Source organism: Coloeus monedula (assembly GCF_965178545.1).
Source record: "Coloeus monedula genome assembly, chromosome: 1".
NCBI lineage: Eukaryota > Metazoa > Chordata > Aves > Passeriformes > Corvidae > Coloeus > Coloeus monedula.
The window spans coordinates 44,728,048-44,748,080 of NC_138781.1; the positions used below are offsets into that span (position 1 = coordinate 44,728,048).

Sequence of the window (20,033 nt, forward strand, 5' to 3'; positions counted from 1 at the left end):
GCAGATTCTCCCCTCACTAATTCAAAAAGGAAAATAGCACTAGCACAATTTTGGCCCAAGCTGTGGAGTTTCTTTCTTGCAACTGTACTTTGAAGGAACTCAGTGGCAGGTCTCTCATGGGCTTCAGTCAAAACAGGATCCAAACATGGTGTTGCAGATAAGCCTTCTTCTAGGATAAAGTGAATTTAGACTTTAAACCACTGCTCAGAGACATCACTGATTTTTCTGTACCTATTTTTTAGCTTAATTTCATAAAGAAACTAGGCTGATTGTATGCCATTTTCCCAGTCCCACTAACTGTTGATCCTGTTGGCCAATTTCAACTCACCATCCATCTGGGATTAAATTCTTGCCTGCATACAGGCAGCACTCTCAGAAAAGGACTGTGATGTGGTCACTGCTCCTGTTGCATCCCTGAGAATTGTCAGACCACAGAGGTGCCCAGAGCACACAGTGTGATGACGCTTCTGTCACGGCTTTGAGATGTTTAGATATCAGCAAACTTCAAGACAAAAATCTGTAAGAAACCTGGCTTTTCTAGTTCTTAGTGCTTACAGTTGTTGCTACTGGTACTGCTCAGCTTTTTAGGTTTATGCAATGCTGAATTTTGGTGACAAAGAATCATCTATACAGTGAAGTGCTTAGGAGTTGGATACCATTCCAGAAAACTGAAAAAACAGTAGCATATTTAAAAGTTTGGGCAACTGAGATATTTACATCAAAAAACAATGCACCTTCATACAGTAGAAAGTTAGTAATTGGCCATTGTCACCAACCATTTTGGTTCAGAAACATCTTAGTTTCTGACTTCTTAAGTATTTAAGATTTGAGTGTTTTGCAGTAAGTCTTTGGTATCTACCTGTTCATGCTCTAGGCATCAGAAGAAATTAGTCCTTTCTCTCCCCAAGCCAGGAAAAATGACTAGTTTCACTGCTGCTTTTTCTCTCTTAAAATAGAAGCCTCCACAGTGGGAGTTTAGTTATTGCGTTGATTTTCACAAAAGTTTTAGTTTGATTGTTGCAGTCCTTTGAAGTAGCTGCTGGAGAACAGCACAAGATTTGCACAGACAAATGGATGAAGAATATAATTTAGATTATAATTACTCCTATGAAGACCTTCATGAAACCAACGTCTGTGAAATGGGTGACTATTTCACATTCAACATCTATCTCACTGCTGTCCTCTACACTCTGGTGTTTTTGCTCAGCCTGCTAGGAAATGCTTTGGTGTTAGGGATCCTATTCAAATATGAAAACCTTACATCTTTAACAAACATCTTCATCATGAATCTCTGTATCTCTGATTTAGTTTTCTCCTGCATGCTGCCTTTTTGGGTAGTGGACCAGTCCTTTGGATGGATTTTTGGTGAGTTCCTTTGCAAAGCATCGAATGCTGTTTTCTCCATTGGCTACTACAGCGGTGTTTTCTTTTTGACTCTCATGACTATTCTGAGGTACTTGTTTGTAGTGAACCCCCTTTCAACTTTGAGATCCCAGACGCAGTGCTGTGGTGTTCTGGTGTCCTTGGCTGTTTGGACTGTTAGCATACTAATTGTGGTTCCTGAGGTGATTCACACCACAGTGCAAGAAGACTTGGAAGAGCACATGTTCTGTGATTATGCTGATGGGAATTGGAAAAAGGTGGACATTTATGTGAGAAATATACTCTTCCTGCTATCCTTTGGAGTCATCGTATTCTGTTACTTCAAGATACTCATAATCCTGCTCAGAGCAAGATCTCGCAGAAAGCACAAAACTGTGAAGCTCATCCTTATTATTGTGGTGGCTTTTTTCCTGTGCTGGGCACCCTACAACATCCTCAGCTTTCTGACTACTTTTCCATCACCCACCTGTAGGTATGCAAAAGACTCCAACCTTGCCTTTCACATCAGCCGTAAAATTGCTTTCTCCCACTGCTGCCTCAACCCTGTGCTCTATGTGTTTGTGGGAGTCAAGTTCAAGAGGCACTTGGCACAGTTATGCAGTCTGTGTTTACACTGCAGCAATGGTCAAGCCTCCAGCCCCAGGACCTGCTATGAAGGCAAATTCCAGAATGAAGGGGCATCCTTGTACTGAAGCAAGACCTAACTATTAGGACTAATCCTGAACAAACTCTCAGATTTAGCATGCCATGGATAGCCTCTAATTCTGAGAGGCACTTCCCTGAGAAAGAGACATAAATTTACTCTTTGCAAACATGCTGTGTATGGAAAATAACAAAATGTACTTGCAGTGGGATGAAGAGATGAGAATGCCAAGAAATTACTTCATTGGCCTGAAAGTGTTAAGTTCCCAATTTTTTGCACAGTGAGATGGATTTTCTCTCATTTATATTCTCTTTTGAAAAGAAAAGGATCCCTTTTTCCTTTGGGCATTAAAACATCAGGTTTTAACATAAAAGTTGTTGCATATCTCTTTCTTACCTGACTAAAAATACTTGGATTGTATATAGCAATGGACACATAAGTATTTTTGCAAATTTTAATGCTTTTCAGAGTTTATCAGTGTTTATCAGTTTACTCATTCGTCTTTTTGTGGGGTGGGGGGTGTCTTGGGATTAACTGTCCTGACAATAGCTACAAGACCTCAGAGTTTCTGAAGTTCTCAGGGCAAATGTTCTTTTATCTTTCGGCAGATAAGTATACATTAAACAAGCTTTGTGTAAAAGTTGTCTTTTGGGTCTGAAATGGAAACTTTGGGAGAGCCCTGGAAGGAACACAAGCTGTTGAACAGATACTTCACTAGGACATAAGTTTTTCTCCTGTTACTGTTCTTTGCCGCAGGATTCTTCCAGTCTTTGAATATCACTTCAGACAATTGCAGCAGATCAACAGCCCATCTCCTGAGCAGAGCAGGAGCATATTTGCCTCTAAATGCTCTTTCCCTCCTTTTCTCCCTTTGCCATGGTGCTGAGAAGACTTAAACTTCTATATAGGTTATAGTGCAGGAACAAATGGCTTTAAAAATGGCTTGCTTTATTTGTAAAATTAACGTTTGGGCTTTTTTTTTTTTTTTTAAAAAAAAAAAAAAAAAAAAAAAAAGAGAAACTGATATCCTTCTTCATTCTAGCTCAATGGGGTATTTTTTTCCCCAGGCAGTGTGTGCACACATAGTGCATGTTATTGTGGTGTAGCTGAATGACAAAGTCCCTGGAAAGCAGAATATTTAATTTCCCAGCATTTGTATAGAAAGCCAAGGTAGTTTTGCAGTGGCACCTGCAAAAAAAGCAATGGTTTAGCAACAGTTCTAAGCAACAATCTGGCTTTTTGGGCATCTGTCTTAAAATGTCTATGCTGCTTCCACACTATTTCATTTGATCTCTAAAGATTATCTGGAGCAGACAACAGATTCTTCACAGCTGCTGTATAGTTTACAAAAAGTAGAAACTCAGATGGGCCCATAGTACAATATCCTATTTGTGATTATACCCAGAAGCAAGAATACCTAAGGAAAAAGCAAAAGAATGGGGTGAAAATATATGACATAGACTCATTAATCCCACTGGGGAACTCACTTGTGTTCAGACAAGCCATGGAAAGGGAGAAGTTGTCACTTTTTCTGGTTTTGGTGGAGACCAGCCTTTGGCTATTGGCTCCGGATAAGAAATATTTGAAATTAATGTGGCTTCAAACAGCTTTGGACTGGGGACTGAATACCATCAATTATTGAAGAGACAACCTTTTAAAGGACAAATGAGTCCAATTTATTCTTCTATTCTGGTAAGCCAGGACCACTTCATGGGCACCAGCAAAGCTCCACAAAAGGAAAGTACTGTGACCATGAGTACAAGAAGGTCTTGTACATAATTTCAACAAGCTGTCATTCAACTGATTGACCTAGAGCCACAGAACTGTGAAATCTTTACTGTTCATATATTTTACATCTGTCTGAAAAAAAGTTGAGAATTATAAGAGAAGCATGAAGACTGAAATGATCCTGCTCTGCCCAGTTTTTAGCAAGTTATTTAAATCTGTTTGTAGCTTGAGCGTATTTTGTTACAGTGTATCTGAGCACGTAAAAAGAACTCTTAATATTACCCAACTGTATTGCTGCCATAACCAAAGTAACTCAGAATGTAGATATTTTGCCTCCTGATATAATGAAGTAGTACTAATAAACATTCAGAAATTCAACGGAATACTACACTGTGACTATTGTTCTCAGCCTCTGATAACCACCTATTAAAGTTAAGGTATTTTTAATTGAAGAAGTAATTGTGAATTTTCATAGGTTAATTTAGCCTGGAAGAGACTTCTGGAGGTGATCCACTCCTCTGTGCTGCTCACAGAAGTTCCATCTCCCTGGTGAGACAAGGTCACTCAGGCCTTTATCTGGTCAAAGTGATAACCTGCAAGATCAGGGACTCCATAACTCCTCCAAGTCCTTGTTGCAGTGCTTAAGAACTCTTACGGTGGATGTTTTTGCTTCTACATGAACAAAATTTCTTTTGCTGCAACCTGGTGATGTAGTTTTTTCCTTACCTTCTCTGTGTCTTCACATCAGATAATGGAACAGAGCCATCATATCTCCCCTAAGCCTTGTTTTTTTTCCTGGGGATAAACATATCCCAGCCAATTTAGTGTCTTCATATATCATGTGCTCCAACTCCCTGTCCATCTGTGATCCTCCATTGGGCTGATTTCAGTCAGTCAATGTCTCTTCCTTACACTGGTGGCCATCAAAATCAGAGCAAGAATCAGACTCATAAATGTGGGCAATTTTGGCAAAGCAGAACATGTACTTCTTTATTGCCAGAAGTGTTTTCATTGAGTCAGGATACCTTCATATTCTCAATATTTTGAAATACTGAGTTCATTGAAATAGTAAAAAAAATTCTATTTTATCTTCTCCTTATCGTTACTCTGCAGTTGAAAATGCCCTTGCTCATCCAGTGAAACAAAAAACCAAGGAGACAGAAAGGACAAAGAATGTGTGAGGAGTGAAGTACTCTCTCCATACTCAGAAACTGTTCACGTAACAAAACCAAAACATATTTGAGTTTGTTTAATTCCTCCAAACAATGCTGCTTTCTTCCAGCAAAGAGAGGAAAAAAGATTATGCTCTTTATCCATATGCCTATACATACATCCACGTACACCTCTATAGATGTATATAAAGGACTCTGTTTCATTTAAACTGCACAGTCCAGAGTCTAGGTCTTGGCTTTCCCACACTATTTGATGCAGTTGAACCAGCATCAAACCAGATCAAAATCTTGGTACCCACTTTGTCCTCACAGGAGTGAAATGCAGCCAGTTCTGGGCAGTGATAGCTCCTAAACCTGATGTACTCAGGTGGAAGTCAGTCTCAGAAGCTGACCTGATATTTAGCAGAATATTCTTCCAAGCTCCTCAACCACTTTGTCTAAAACGCCATATTTGCTTCTAGATATTTTCCAGAGCTTTGCCGATTCTTTTTATGTTGCCTACTCCCAGCTTTACACCTACTGACTATTATTTGTCCACCTATTCAGAACAGAATGCAAACAAATGCAAAAAGCGCTTCCAAAGCTTTCTCCCCACAGTCACAGGAGGTTTCTGATGATGAACAGCAGCCTGTTGTTCAGTCTAGCTACAATGGTATGTTAATCCACCAGGGAAGCTGGGGGTTAGCTGCTCTCATAAAATACCTCAAGTGCCTAGGGGAAGCAAAGCCCTTCCACTCATTATATAACATGAATTAACTCTTGCAAAAAAATTTAAAGAAAAATTGAAAATAATTCCCATCTAGCTCATCATATCTTATGAAGAAGTTAATCAATAAATTTTATCAGAGTAAAAATACAGGAAAGCAACATGCATGGAGCAGACAACGTGGGTTTTTTTTCCAAGTGCAGCTTCCAAAAAGGAAATATCTCTAACATCTTTTATTGCTAAGAAATGTGGAAATACAGAAAATTCTAAAGAAGTGTTGGTCAGCTATGGACCTAGTTGGAAACAGCATGTTTTTCTCTGAAGAAATTGATGTGTACATAAACAGGCAATAATTCAATAATTAGTATCAATAATTAAATATTTCTGAAAGTAGCTTGTTACTACATAATTAAAAGGAGGAACAATCCATTCCAACTGATTATTTCTGAGTGAAAAGTAGAATAGCACAGACTTCTTGAAAATTTTTAAAATAAAATCCATTGCAGTGAAATTATATGGGATTTGACTTACCATTACTTGTGTCTGATGACCCCAAGATTACTTTTGGAAGACACCCAGTTGCCTAGAGATCAATGGAAAACAAACATTCGTTTTCAGCAGATGCTCCTGGCACTGCTGCATGATTCAGCAAAGTGTGCCAAGAAAAGTAAGCCTGAAGGTTGCTTCCAAACGATGTAAGTCATCCCAGAGCATTTCACAGGTCATGTGCCTGCAACATGTGTAGCCCTATAACCTGCATTTCTGAGGGCACTAAAATGCTTTTGAGCTACTCAAAAACATACATTAGATGAAGATTAATCACCAAAACTTAAGGTCACTTAGTCATTCTTATGTGTGGAGGATGATGGAGACATGTCAGTGACTATATACTACATATATTTCCTCAACAGTCTTGAAAATTTGATGCTTTGATCTTCAGCCTAAGCTGATGTTTATGACGCTAACAAAGTCACAAGCATTGTGGCAAGAACTGATGACAACTGCTTGCTCACAAGTTTAATTTAAAATGGTTTATTTACCAAAGTAATGTGGGAAAAAAAAGCAAAGGAAGTCTTTCAAGTTTGCACTTCAAGTGCAAAACAAGCGTAGCCTCTTTCAGGCGCTGGGAAAGAAATGTCCTTTCAGAGAATCATATGCATATCATATGGGAGGAAACAGCCTGCTTGTAGAAGGAGCCTGGTGCTGGAAGCGTTAGGAACCCTGTGCCCCATACCCTGTCTCAGGAAGCAACCTCTTGTTCCAGTTTCACACCTGTTTTCTCCCAGTCTCTTACTTTATATAGTAGAGAGTACCTATGTCTTTCACAGAATCACAGAATCAATTAGGTTGGAAAAGACCTCTGAGACTGAGTCCAACCCATGACTGAGCACCACCGTGTCTATCAGACCATGGCACTGAGTGCCATGTCCTGTCTTTCCTTAAACACCTCCAAGAATGGTGACCCCACCACCTCCTTGGGCAGCCCATTCCAGTGTCTAATCACCCTTTCTGTTAAGAAATTCCTCCTTATGTCCAACCTAAACCTCCCCTGGCATAGCTTGAGACTATGTCCTCTCACCCCTTCAGTTTAGGGGTGAAGATTTTCCTTTCATCAGCTGGTGAGAGCAGAGGGGGGGAATCTGCTGCATACCAGTTTTGTCATGCCTGACTTTCACATTTGCTTCAGTTGTCTGTGCAAAGCGCTTGATGAACTGATGTGCAAATGAAGAAAAAAAAGAAAAAAGAAAAAAACCCATATAGAATAGTCCTAAAAGCAACAGTCAGTACTATATTAAAAAGTATTAAGAAAAAAATTTATTAAATTTTTTTTTTCAGTGGAGCCCGCAACAGGCCAAGGAGCAATGGCCATAAGCTAAAACACAGGGAAGTTTCACCTCACCGTGAGAACTTCACATTGAGGGTGGCAGAGCACTGAACAGGCTGCCCAGGGCGGTCATGGAGTCTCCCTCTCTGGAGACATTCCAAACCCACCTGGACGTGTTCCTGTATCACCTCCTTGAGGTGACCCTGCCTTGGCAGGGGGGTTGGATCAGGCATCTCCAGAGTCCAGTCCAACCCTAACGACTCTGTGATTCTGTAAAGAGCGACCCTCTGGTGTGAGGGCACCAGAAACACCAGCTTCCCCGAGAGGAAACCACCCCGACGCTGCCGCTGGAGCCGAAAGCGGCGACGTCTCTCCCAAAGCCATTTCAAACCCCTCAGCTTTCCCCGCAGCACTCTGTCCCGGCCGCCTGCGGGCGCCCCTGGCGCTGCACCCAGACACCGCCCCGGGCGTGGGGCGGCCCCTCCGCGGCCTCACGGGAGTTGTAGTCGGGCGGGGAGGGCCGGAGCCTCACCCCGGGCCGGCTGTGCGCGACATGGCGGCGGCAGCCGCGCAGGTACCGAGCGACCCCTCCCGCGCACCCCCGAGGGAGCGCGGCGGGGCCGGGGGCGGGGAGGCGGCAGCGGGCGGAGGGAGCTGACGGGGAGAGGGGGAAGTAACTTCGGCGGCTTCCACTTGTTGCGGCGCCGAGCTCGGCTTCGAGGGGAGGAGCCCCAGCGGGGAGAGAGTTGCCGGCCGCCTTAGGGGGTGCCCGGGTGGGCTCAGTGGTGGGGTGAGCGCGGACATAGCAGGGGCACATCAGCCCGGGGTGGGCTGGATGCTGGCTGTCATCGCCTGGGAGCCCCTCGAATGGGGGTCGCCGTCTCTCAGGGCCGGCGCCTGGGCGGACGTCGGCCACCATCCAGACCCAGTCCCAGTCTCCTGAAGTGTCATCATGTCCCCCTGGTGAGCGCTGACTTTAGGCCCACATCAGCACTGCCCTCTGTTTTCTCCTCTCCTGCAGCTGCAGGGGGAGCGGAGTCACCCTGCTGGAAACCAAACACCCGCCCGTGTCCGTGCCCTCACCCCGCTATAAAGTGCTGACAGGCAAATATTTGACGCGGCCCTAATCCCACTTTGCCCTTGTGTCGGCAAATCTCCGGCGGATGGATAGGGAGAGAGTTTTGCTGGCACACGGGGCGGCTGGGTCTGTCTCCAGAGCAGATGCCGGGTTTGCAGCCGGCCCTCCTCCTCCGGCTTATGTTGATCCTGGTAATCCAGAGTGAGCAAGGAGAAGGAAAAACCACAAGGTTTTAGTGAAATGATTGTCTGCCGCCTTTGGACACTGGATTCCACTCGGGCAGAGGTCCTGCGGTGGTGAGTCGGGCTGTGGAGGGTCTGTGCCGTGTTCTGGAAACTGGTGTATCCCTTGCTGCTGCAGCTGCCCGAGCACAGGGCCCTGTTTTCTGTCCAGGTCACTGCATCCAGCCTCCTGCTGATTTTTGCAAGGTTGGTTTGGCACACAGAGTTGGTCAGCTGTAGACTTCACGCTCCTGGTTCTGCCTCTCACTTGAAACCAAACTTCAAGTTTTAAGTTTCAAGTTGAAACAGAGGGAGAAGTAACAGGCCTTTGTCTGCTTAATGCTGAAGAGTAAAAGTGGGTGATTTTACCCAGCTCTGACTTTGTACGCTCATAAAGGCAAGTTAGGATGAAACTTACAGGGTAAAACATGTTCTCTGTCTTATTAGTAGCATTGCAACCTGTTCTCTCTTACTGCCATGCAGTAGTGTGTTTTATGTTTTCCAGATTTTGTGGTGTGCAAGGCAGTTTGTTGGAGTCTTCCAAAGATCCTCATGGGAGTGATTGAATTTAAAAAATGTTCTAGACGTTCCAAATAGTGTTTTCCAACACCCACATTTAGAAGACTGCACTGCAGTTAAAAAGTTGTTTCTTAAGAGAGTGCGGTGCAAAACAAGTGATAGTCTGCTCTGCTTCTTGTAGTGTGTATATATATATCTGTAGTGTATATATTTGACAGCATTTATTGTAAACATGGTTTCACTACTACTTCTCAGGAGCCTGTTAGTTATGGAGCCTGATTTTCATGTATGAAGGAGTCTCTTATGTACACCATTTGATAACAGCGAAAGAGTGTGTTATATTTGCAGTCCCTCTCTCCACTGCTAGAGGGTTACATAAAAGGAATAGGAATTTTTCGTAACATCCTGGAGGCTAGGTTCCTCTAAGACTTGTTTGGTGAGTGATCAAGACATAAAGAAACAACTAGGGAGAGAAAACTAGTCAAGATGTAAAGTCTGTAAAATTGCAGAAATTATGCAGTGGACCCAAGGAAAAGTAGTGCTGAATTTTTTTTTAATCCAGATTGTTATTTGTTTTTCTTAGTTGATCACATTTAAAAATAAACAGTTGTCTATTTGTCAAGTAAACACCGAAACGTTCTAGTGTTCTTCACATGTTCTTGAGATTATTAAACTTAAGGGAACTCTAAGAGCCCCAAGTGTTTTTATTGTTACACGTTATTGTTTTTATTTGTTTGTATTACTGTGTGTTTGGTTGGTTTTGCCAATGCAAGCAAACTTTAGCAGCTTGTATCTAATCCAGTTCGTATTTTGATGTAGTAATTTCAGTTTGTCCACGGAGTAGTGGCTGTTTGTGTCCAAAAATTCTGTAATAGTAATAATTTAAAATCCTTTGCCTGGATGCATTCTGACAGTGGTTTTACAGTTTTTGACACTGGTAGGAGGAGCAGAACTTCTTATGCAAAGTGCCTGGATCTCAGTGCAAGCACAGGACCTTGACTTGTATGCCCTTCCTTCGGTTTAGTATTTTTGCCGATCACAGTATTCTGTGTTGGTTGGTGGTTTAGTGACCTCAGCAGATATTTGCAAGCAATTAATGCCTGAATGAGGCCTGCTGGGAAGAAGGACGAAGATAGGAAAGGTCTTGCTACTGCTACAAGCCAGTTTAGGTTTCGAAAGTGAACCGGTTGGATCAGGGTATCCCGAATAACTGGGCTCATGCCAAGCCTGCGTCATCTGTGGGCCTGTCTCTTCCTATTCACCCAGTATGACAGTCTCATACAGGCCTCTCCTCCAAATGCTTCCTAATCTTTGGGATTTGTAACTCTGAAATTTCCCCTTCCCCCCAAAATGGTGACCTTCAGTGGAAAACTCACAAGAACAGAGGCAGAGAAGAAATACTCCATACTTCCTGCTACAGAGGAAGGAAAACAAGAATTCTTTCTGTTGACTCTGGAGCAGCATGACTCAGTGGCCTGTCAGTTTGGGTTGTCTCAGCGTGGTTTTTGCTTGCCTCGCCCTCTATTTGGTCTACATGTGTGTGGTCAAGACCTGTAATTTTCAGTGTTGCATGTTGGTATTTTACTGGGAACTGCATGTAGGCCAAGAGTTATCTAAGGAGCTGCTGGCTGGAGGGAGGACGCATGAGGTGCTACAAGTGGGCAAGACTCAACACCCATCTGCCAGACTTCCCAAAACCATTAGCTGGAGGAAGCCTTTTCAAGTACTTCTGAAACCTCAGCTTGGAGGGACAGTGTGCACCGGTATATACAGAGGTAAAATTGCTGCTAAGGAAAGGTCCCACTCAGAGCCAGGATGTAATGGTTGTTGCTTTTAACTATCCCGAAGTCTCAGAGGTAGCTGAGCTACTATAGTCAGGCCAACCTTGCTGAGGAAATTAACAAGGCCCAGAGACCAATTTTGGAGACCTGAAAAATATGAGATTCTTTGAAGTCTCCAAGCTTGTGCGATGAATGAGTTGAGTGTCATGAATCGCCAAATGCTCCTCTGCAGCTGGAAGTCCTCTGGTGTTTCTATTTCTGTAGGTGTCTATGTGGTGCTCTTCAGAGTAGCACCTGAGTGTCATGTGTGTGGCTTGAAGAACATGTAAGACATTTAAATAGTTGTGTGAGTTGTAGAGAGAAAGAGCAGATTTTGTGGCAGGGAGGGACACAGGGAGAATTGTTTAGGAGAATAAGAGCATGAAGAGGGGAAACAAACCTTTTCACTTTTGAATTAATTCTGTCTTTTCAGCTCACATACAGGCATTGAGACAGCAGGGGTACCTTCTCCCAGGGAGAGTGAAAGAGGATGGGAGCAGCTGTGGAGAAACAAGTCTCCGGAAGAGTTATGGTTGGGTTAATTGATAGATGTTAGTAAACAAGGTATAGCATTCCTGACATGGCGTGAGGTCTGGCGTGTCCTAAGGGAAAAGGGCAGACAAGTTTGTTAAAAGCGATACTTGTTCAATTCCTGTTATCAGAAGAGAGCTCTTCTCTTTGTAAACTGACTGCTTCCTCAAACAGGGAAGTTCTGTCATCATGAGATAGGGCTGAGACAAGGTTGTCTTTGTGAGATATGTACTAGCTCATCCCTGCGGTGTTGTTTGCAGAAAGTGGTCATTGAGTTCATGTTTGTCAGCAGTTACTGATGTGAAGGAATATCGGAGACAACACTATTCTCCAAGTCAGGAATCTGTGTCCCTGGTCTGTTGCATCTGTCCTGTTTGGCAAAGTACAGTGTAAGGTATTAAAGGGTTTTAAGCCAGGTGTTAGAGAGGAGATCCAGTTCGGTAGGTGCAGCATTAAAAAAATTTGTTAGGGTTGCCAGCTTTGTCCACTCAAGGTTAAAACTTAACTCTGTCTCATGGAGTTCTTACTGTGCCACTGTATACTCTTGTCTGTTGCCTAGCTTTGATCTTTTTCTAAAAACAGGTTGTAAATTCAAGGAATAGGGGTGGAATGCAGGTCAGTTGTCCGTAGAATAGGGAAGACTGCACAAAAAGTTTATAAAACTTTACTGATTCTTTTGTGTCGGTCTTTTCTGTCAGGTTAGGGGTACAAACAGTATTTTACGAATGTCATTAGTTTGTGTTTTTATGTTGTAAAATGCAAATATTCCTAGAGCACAAGAGCCTTCCCACAAAAAGGCTTTACTGTAAGGAGTTCTTAACTATAAAAATGCTTTTTCTCTGCCAAGCATTTGCAAAATATGTGAATGTTTTTATGCACTTCATCTAGTTATTCTCTTCCTCTATGTTATGATACTTAGAGAATTTGTTTCTCTGGACACATATTTTCTGCGAGATGTCTTTTATTGTTAATTGTTTATATTCCCAAACCATATTTTTGTCACTGAAATGTGAAGATTTGCTGATGTAGAAAATTAAGGGAAAAGATTAATTTAAAAAGAAGATTTCACTTCTCGGAGTGGAAACCCTAGCTGTCATTCAGACTGTGCCTGCCTTTTGCTTTTAATCCTTCTATTTAATATAGTTCAGTCATGTATCTTTGTGTGGAGTGTTAAAGCACAAACAGTTGAGTTGCCCAGTAAGAAGCACACGTGTGTGCATGACAGAAGAACCACGCTGTCTTTTTTATACCTCAGACCCTTACTTCCAGCAAACAGTTCTTCAGCTTTATGGATGTGCAGCTCTCTGTGCCTGCATGGTACAAAATGAGAAAAGCTGCAGCACAGCTGCCGTGAATTTCACTGGGGCTCTATGTTTGCTGCAACAACAAAGTACGAAGTAGTTTTTTCAGACAGTTACTGGAATGAAATTAGTTAACTGAATCAGTGCTGTTACAATCCTGAGAGTTAGGGACTTTCTTTTCCCAGTTCTTCCTTCATCTCTGCCTGAGGTTTGCATTCAGTGTCTTTTGTCAGTGTGTCTTGTAGCCAACTGTATGACCAGGTAGGTTGTTTGGGATTTTTTTTCCAGTGTACCTTGCAGTTATCAATCAGTATCTGCTTTTATAGAGCATACCATGTTCACATTACACAAGGGAATAATACAGTTAAAGCTGTGACTCACAAACATAGGATTTGTCTCAGTATCCTCACTTGCCTGTTTTGTTTCATATAGAATGTTAGAAAAGGCATAGGATTGCAGGTACCAAATAATTAAAGGTCTTGTGATACCATTTGGGGCCATGTGATGAAGTGCCCTTGTTTGGAATGACTAGTCCAGAGTAGTCATATTAACAGGAAGTATTTCCATAAGCAGTAGAAAGTAGTGGGTCTTGGTTTCCAAAGAATAGTTTTTGCAAATCTGATTTACTGTTTAGCTGAATTACACCAAGTCTGCAGTGTGAGCTCTGCTCTTAGTGCACACTGAAAATGCACTTGGGTGGGGAGTGGATTCTCTGATATCAGGTTATAATGGAGGTCTCACTGTAGTCTTTAACAATGCAGAGACACTCTGCTCATGGGCATCCTCCCTGCTTCCTGTTTTGATTGCACATGGAGAAGTGTACTGTTTTGAAGATGATTGCCTTCTCTCAAGGTTGGCCAAAATTGACCTAAAAGGGTAGCTGCTGGAGATGCAGACATGGTGTAGAAAATGAAGATAAATTTTATAGAATCAGATTAAAAGTAGGTCATTGTAGCTACTTCACTAACCAGTTTAATTACAGTCATTACATTTTGTTGCCTGTTTTATATGTGTCTCACTCCCCTTCAGGTAAATCTTTTCCTGTATGTGGGCTATTTCCTTTCTGCTTCTTTCTTTAATCTCCAGGATATCCTCCTCTGTAAAGAAGATTGCCACCCCCACACTAGCACTTATGCCATCAGGGAAGGCAGGAACCACCTTCAGAGATCAGCAGGCATGGCCCAGGAGTGCGAGGAGGGACTGGTGGCATGCCCTGTCTTGCTTCCTTTGTGCCAGGTCCTTAGTGTAGCTGCACTGATGTCATTGCAGCTCAGCAGTTCTGGGCAAGTTAATGCCATCAGCCTTAGTCCAGTGTTGTTATATAAGAGGTAACAATGCATCATCCAGAAAGCTTTTGACCCACAGTGGGTCACTCGTGCCTGAGGAATGTATCATGCTGTTTTCACAAAGCAAATATTTACAGGTTTTAGTAGGATAGGAAATGCTGGAGGAACAGTGATGTGCTCTAAGGAATTCTGGGCAAAATGTTCTGTGATCAGGAAGGACTAGATCAGGTGTTTACAGAAGCTCTTCCTATTTTGTAATCTTGGGAAACCAGTTAAGATACATTATCAGCTTTCTTTGCCATAGGAAATGAGAGCTCTGCACCTGTGTTTTCTAAGAACACCTCTGGAAGGACCACAGAGGGGAGAAGTATCTTTCTCCCGATTTTGTAGAGGGGAAGGCAAGTAGAAGTTTCACCACGTTTGCCCTATGCCATAGCCCAGGTCAAAAGATCCCCTTCATCTCTGGGAAGAGAAGGGGCTAAATGCATGTCTCATCCATGGGAACTGATGCAAGGAAGGGGAAACTGTGAGACCTTGCTCCAGGTATTGAGAAAAGACATGGCAGGGAGCAGGCAGAGGAGTGGGCTGTGCAGCTTCATGCCTCCTGCTGAGTTGTGGTTTCTTTTCAGGATTCTCACATTCTGCCTAGGACATCCAAACAGAAATAAAGATGTGTATCTTGGGCTGCTTTGGCACAGCAGTTATCAACCCACTGGGAGCACATAGCCCTCTCTTGCACTGTGCTGCTGTGCTGTTGTGCACCCAGTAGTCATTTATTTGTGACTTCTGGGCAAACACACTGACTTAAGCAATGCTAATGGGGCTGGGGAAACTCTGAACTGCCTTAGTCCTCTTCCAGTGAATGTCTACTTGTGCACCCTGCTGGGAATTAGCACTTGACAAGGTCCCATGCTGTGCCTGGCTGCCGTAGGATGCCCAGTGTCCCACTCCCTGCTGGTTATTGCAAAATAAAGGCTCAATTCCCAATTGCCTACTCTTCCAGGCTCTCTGTACATGCCTGCAGCTGGCCTGGCCGCTGTTTTCCTGGCACGCCTCTTGCATTGCCTTTGCGTTTCTGGAGCCTTGCATGGGATCTTGTTCTGGCCTTTGGGAAGCACAGGCAGGAGCCTCTTGTTGGTCCTTGCTCTTTTCCCTCTTTGTGTGAGGAAAAGCATTTGATTTGGTCACACTTTCTGGCTTCCATTGCCCACGTGGCACAATCTTCTGGCTTAAGCTCCTTTATGTAACAGTTGCCAAACCGAACAGATACGGCTGATATTACTGTGTGTGCTTAAAAAAGGAAACATTGACTCACTGAGTTTGTTACTCTTGCTTTATTTCAGTAGTACCCAAACTCACCAAGTAGCCAGGAAGTGTGGCACTTTGTATGGTCACGCCCTAGAATCAAGATAGGAATCTTGGATATGTCACATTGTTGATTTAAGGTAAAAAATCGTGTTTGGCAGCACAGGTCAGGTGGTCTATGCTGTTCTGGCCTTCTGTTCCTGAAGCAATCAGTTGTGGTAGGGATTTTGCAGGCCAAGGCCCTTCCCCAGACAGGACATGGTCCACATGACACTTGTGTCATAACATAACAACTGCCATCAAGATATGGAAATGGAAACTAGCAGGTAACAAAGCACAGGTATGCAGAGAAACACACGAGTAAGCCTAGTTTCAGCCTTCTCTTTATGCTTAATGTATTTCTGTCTCTATGGCTTTGTTAATGTTTGCTTTGTTTCAAACAGAAAAGAATATGGAGTCACATCAGGATCACTTCCTAACAATACCTTAATACATAGGGTAGGAAGGATGATCCATTTGATTAATTCAGACGCCTACTTCAGCCATGCCAATTTAGCTCTTTTGGGAGTGAAAGAAAGGAAAGAGAAAGGAGATATAATAATGTGACCTAATCACATTAGATTCAAAAGTTTGTAAGATTTTAATTACAACTTAATTTCATTGTAGTTCAGCTTGAATTATAACAAAAGCACTAATGCGTAACAGCAGTTTTTCTAAAGATTCGGTACTTTGGGTGTTGTGTTTGCTTGAAACTTTGGCCGTACCTCTGCAGGCAGAATTCTGAACAAACTTTGAACAGGATGCTTAGTAAATTCCCTATGTACTTTCTATGTGGCTTTTTTCTTTGAATGATTGTTCCCAGATTAGCGCTGGAAAGATTGCATCCCCAGGCATGGTTGTTTTAGTAAAGTGTTTGAGGCTTTCAATTAATTTTACTTTGAGAAAGATTTTCTGTGAGTGCCAAGTATAACTCACTTATCCTAAGCAAAGAAGGTGGTGCAAGGTATGTTTATCCAGCCAAGGATGCTGTAACAGAGCTTAAAATAAAGTGGTGTCATCTTACATGTGTAGGGAACAGTGAGTTCTGAGAAGGGGTTGAGAGGTGTTCCTTGTGCTAAAATCACGCGCCAGTACTAAAGCTTTTAGTAACTCTTGCGCATTAAAAGTATGCTCCGGTGCCAGAGAGTCAAGCATGCGTCATTTTTGACTCCTTGGCCCATGCCTAGTGTGTGTCTTGAAAGTCTTTCTGAAATGGTCTTATCTTTTTACTCTGCAACCTGTAGGGAAGATCTGGCAGAGGCTTTGGGGAGGGAAAATCATGTGTCATTGGAACCTCCCTCAGGGTCACAAGATAGATTGGATGAGATGCCAGCCAGAGCTGGACTGTACCACCAACTGTGTTGTAACTCCAGCCAGAGAAAATTGCTCTCTGAGGTTTGCTTGGTAGTTTTGTAAGATATAACTGAAGAAATAACTGAAATGGAAAGTGAAAACTAGAAGAAAATATTAAGGAGATTCCTGGAAAAGTGTTGGCCTTGGAATTCATTACTCAACAGGATCTAAAATGCCAAAGCACCTCTCTGCTACTCATTTGAGCTGATAAAGACTTTCATTTTATTTTTGACTTTTACAATTGCAGGTGTCACAGAGAAGAATAATCAGCATCAACCCCATGGTCACCAAGGCTATGAGCTCTGCTCTTTTTATCTAGATGGATGAAAAGGTTAACAGCCCAGAAGGGGAGTTCCTTTTGTTTCCAAGATGGCAGCAACTAGTGGCGAAAGTCAGCTGCAGCGGATTATCAGAGACTTGCAAGGTACATGCTGACAGATACATTCTGGAGGCTGGACTGCATCCTCTGGGTTTTAGATAACAGAGAGTAGGAGCTGTGTTTTCAATTGTGTAACTCCTTCCAGCAGCAATTGTAGCAACATAATTCAAGGTGTGCAATGTGATGGATTTTTTTTGTGAGACAAGTGCTGTACCTTCTGCAGGACCCTGAATTCTTAAATCCTGCAAATTTAAACATACAAGAGAAGAAATAGGTTTTACAATTTAAAGAAAGGTGTGTGGGGGGTGTGCATTGTGAGCTAGTACTTCATCAGCATGCAGAGAGTTACAAGACTTTATGTGAAGTTAGGAGAAAACGCCTAAAACTCAGGCTTCCTGCATGGGAAGCTGGTGAGGAGTTGTTGCTAATGTGGGAAGGGGAAAAACCAGGAGGCCAAACCTAGCTGGGAAAGGAGACCCAGAGGAAGAGTGCAGGAGAATTGCATCTGCTGTTCTTGCTGCAGTGGAGCCTAACTTGTCTTCCACTAGAAGTAGCCAATCTCATTTTCAACAGTTCTGCTGCAGGCAGAATTGGCATCAGATTCATAACAGTTTTCCTGCTCTCTTTCTGTCCTACTCAGCTGCTTATACCAAGATTCAGATATTTTTCCTTTTAATTTTTATTAACTATAAGGTATATGCACCAAAGCTGAGAATCTAGATCTTCCTGTGATATAAAAAAGGAGGTCTATGTGCCTGCTGACAAGAAGAAATTTTAATTTGCAACGGGTTATCAAGTGGGACTGGGAGCTAAAGCTCACTCAGTCACCTGAAATAAGTATAAAACCAAGGTTGAAAGCAAGCTCAAAATCAGTAATTTCTGATGTTGAGAAGTACATCCTTTTGGGGATAGAGTGCCCAGGGGGACAGTAGAGTGTATTTTGACTTGAGACTTCCTCACCCACTATGGGTGTATATTTTAGGGAAGAGTTGCTGTATGCTTATTTTTTGTGTAAATTATTTTTTTCATTTGTGTTCGTAACCAGCACAAGCTGAACCTTCCTGAATAAAGCATGGAGAAGATAAATGTGCTGACTGAACGACTGTTCTCGTGTTACTGATCCCCTTTAGCAGATTACATGCTTTGTCCTTTCTAATCAGAATTCTGTTTGTCCTGTGGCAATACCTTAATGTGCACATGAGACAGCAAAAAGTCATTTCTCTTCCCTCTGCTGTGGTAGCAATTAGCAATTGTCTGTTAGCAGGTTTTGTTAAGTGTCAGAAGTACTAAGTGTCTTTTTAAGAAGAAATAATCCGTACAACAAATTGACATAGCTTGAACTCCTGTTTTCTTATAGGTGGTCTTAAATTGGAAGCATAACAGTCATTTTTTTGTACTGTCATTAAGACATTGCAGCTAAAAGGAAATGAGTCCACATGCATAATGTCCATGAAGAAAGTATTCATTTAGTTGTTTATGGATTCAGTGCTAGAGATCCTTTGCATTAGTTAACTATTTTGGTGTCTTGTTTTAAAGATGCAGTGACTGAATTAAGTAAAGAATTTAAAGAAGGAGGTGAACCGATCACAGATGACAGTGTCAACTTGCAAAAATTCTCCTACAAGCTTGAGTACCTTTTACAGGTAAGAAGTGATTTGTGTATTTGTAATCCACCAGCAAAGCTCGGCCTTGTTTTCTCTTACTTCCTCTTCAGTATGTGGGGTTTAACTCAAATAATCATAAATATCCAGTTGAGTCTCTCTTTGTATTTATTTTTTTGTTGTGTGTGATAAGTGGACTGAAATGTGTGCTGCCTATTATACTTATTTCAAGTGAAAATAAATAATCACAAGGCAGTGCTGGTAGTTTGATTGAGGAATGTAAGGCATTTCTGTACTGATCTGAAAGATCTGAGCTTGATTTTAAAGATCTGTCATGCTAAATTATCCTGAAAAAACTGTGGTAATGAGATCTTGACATTTTAGTGCAAAATAAATACTAGTAAGCTGTTCATGGTGCAAAATGTAGTGGTGTGAGTAATTTTTAGAATTTCAGCAATTTCACTTTGAAATTTTTTTTTGTTGTTGTATGAAAGGCTTAATACAAAAGGCTGATTTTTGATCTGGAATGTTGTGTTTTGTCCACCCTTAAATTTTAAGTAAAAGAGGACACTGCTGGGCAAACTGAAATTCAGTTTGCATAGTGTGGTGTCCACATATACTGTAATCATGTTAGTGATTGCAACAAAGACATGCTAATGTAGCCTTAATCTAGGCAAAGGAGTTTTAATGGGATTGCAGAGGCTCCAACAGAAACTGAAAATTCTTTTGGGATTTGAATGGTCCAAGGTGCAGTCCATACCCTTGCTGCATTGCTGCTCTAAACATGATTTATCTAGAGCAGGTTTTTCTGGTACATACATGTGTGCTACTGGCACACTTAATTGCAGGTCTCTCAGCAACTGGCTGTTAGTGCTTTGCTCTTGAACAGCTGCAGAATTCTGCTGCAAATCTTTGTTTCAGCAGTTTTGAATGGATGTCTGTATTTTGAAGAGCACCAGAACATTATTATCTCTTACTGTCAGTAAAGTAGCTTTTGTAACTGCTGGATTGCATCAGTATAGTGCAGTGTCTCTTTCCTTTGTGAATACACTGGCTAAAGCTAAGAGGACTCATAAAAGCACATGCTGCTGGGAGAGGAACAGAATTTCAAGTAGCTATATATAAGTATATTTCTATTTAAAT

The 20,033-nt window shown here is 42.1% G+C and overlaps 2 protein-coding genes across 5 annotated transcripts in view; both read left to right on the top strand.

Annotated features, from left to right (window-relative positions):
• Nucleotides 1-1,070: 1,070 nt before the first annotated feature.
• XCR1 (X-C motif chemokine receptor 1) lies at nt 1,071-2,075 on the top strand (the record flags this gene model as incomplete). The annotated part of the gene is made up of 1 exon (XM_082284735.1): nt 1,071-2,075. One exon carries the CDS (start codon nt 1,071-1,073, stop codon nt 2,073-2,075), a length of 1,005 nt encoding a protein of 334 aa, XP_082140861.1.
• Nucleotides 2,076-7,913: 5,838 nt separating this feature from the next.
• Nucleotides 7,914-20,033, top strand: part of FYCO1 (FYVE and coiled-coil domain autophagy adaptor 1) — a 47,077-nt gene continuing 34,957 nt past the window's right edge. The window contains exons 1-3 of one of the 4 annotated variants that reach the window (XM_082284627.1): nt 7,914-8,031; nt 17,158-17,334; nt 18,826-18,932. In XM_082284627.1, coding sequence (XP_082140753.1) covers nt 17,280-17,334; nt 18,826-18,932 — 162 coding nt within the window. In that variant the 5' untranslated portion in view covers nt 7,914-8,031; nt 17,158-17,279. The other 3 variants (XM_082284626.1, XM_082284628.1, XM_082284629.1) reach the window with 3 other exon arrangements.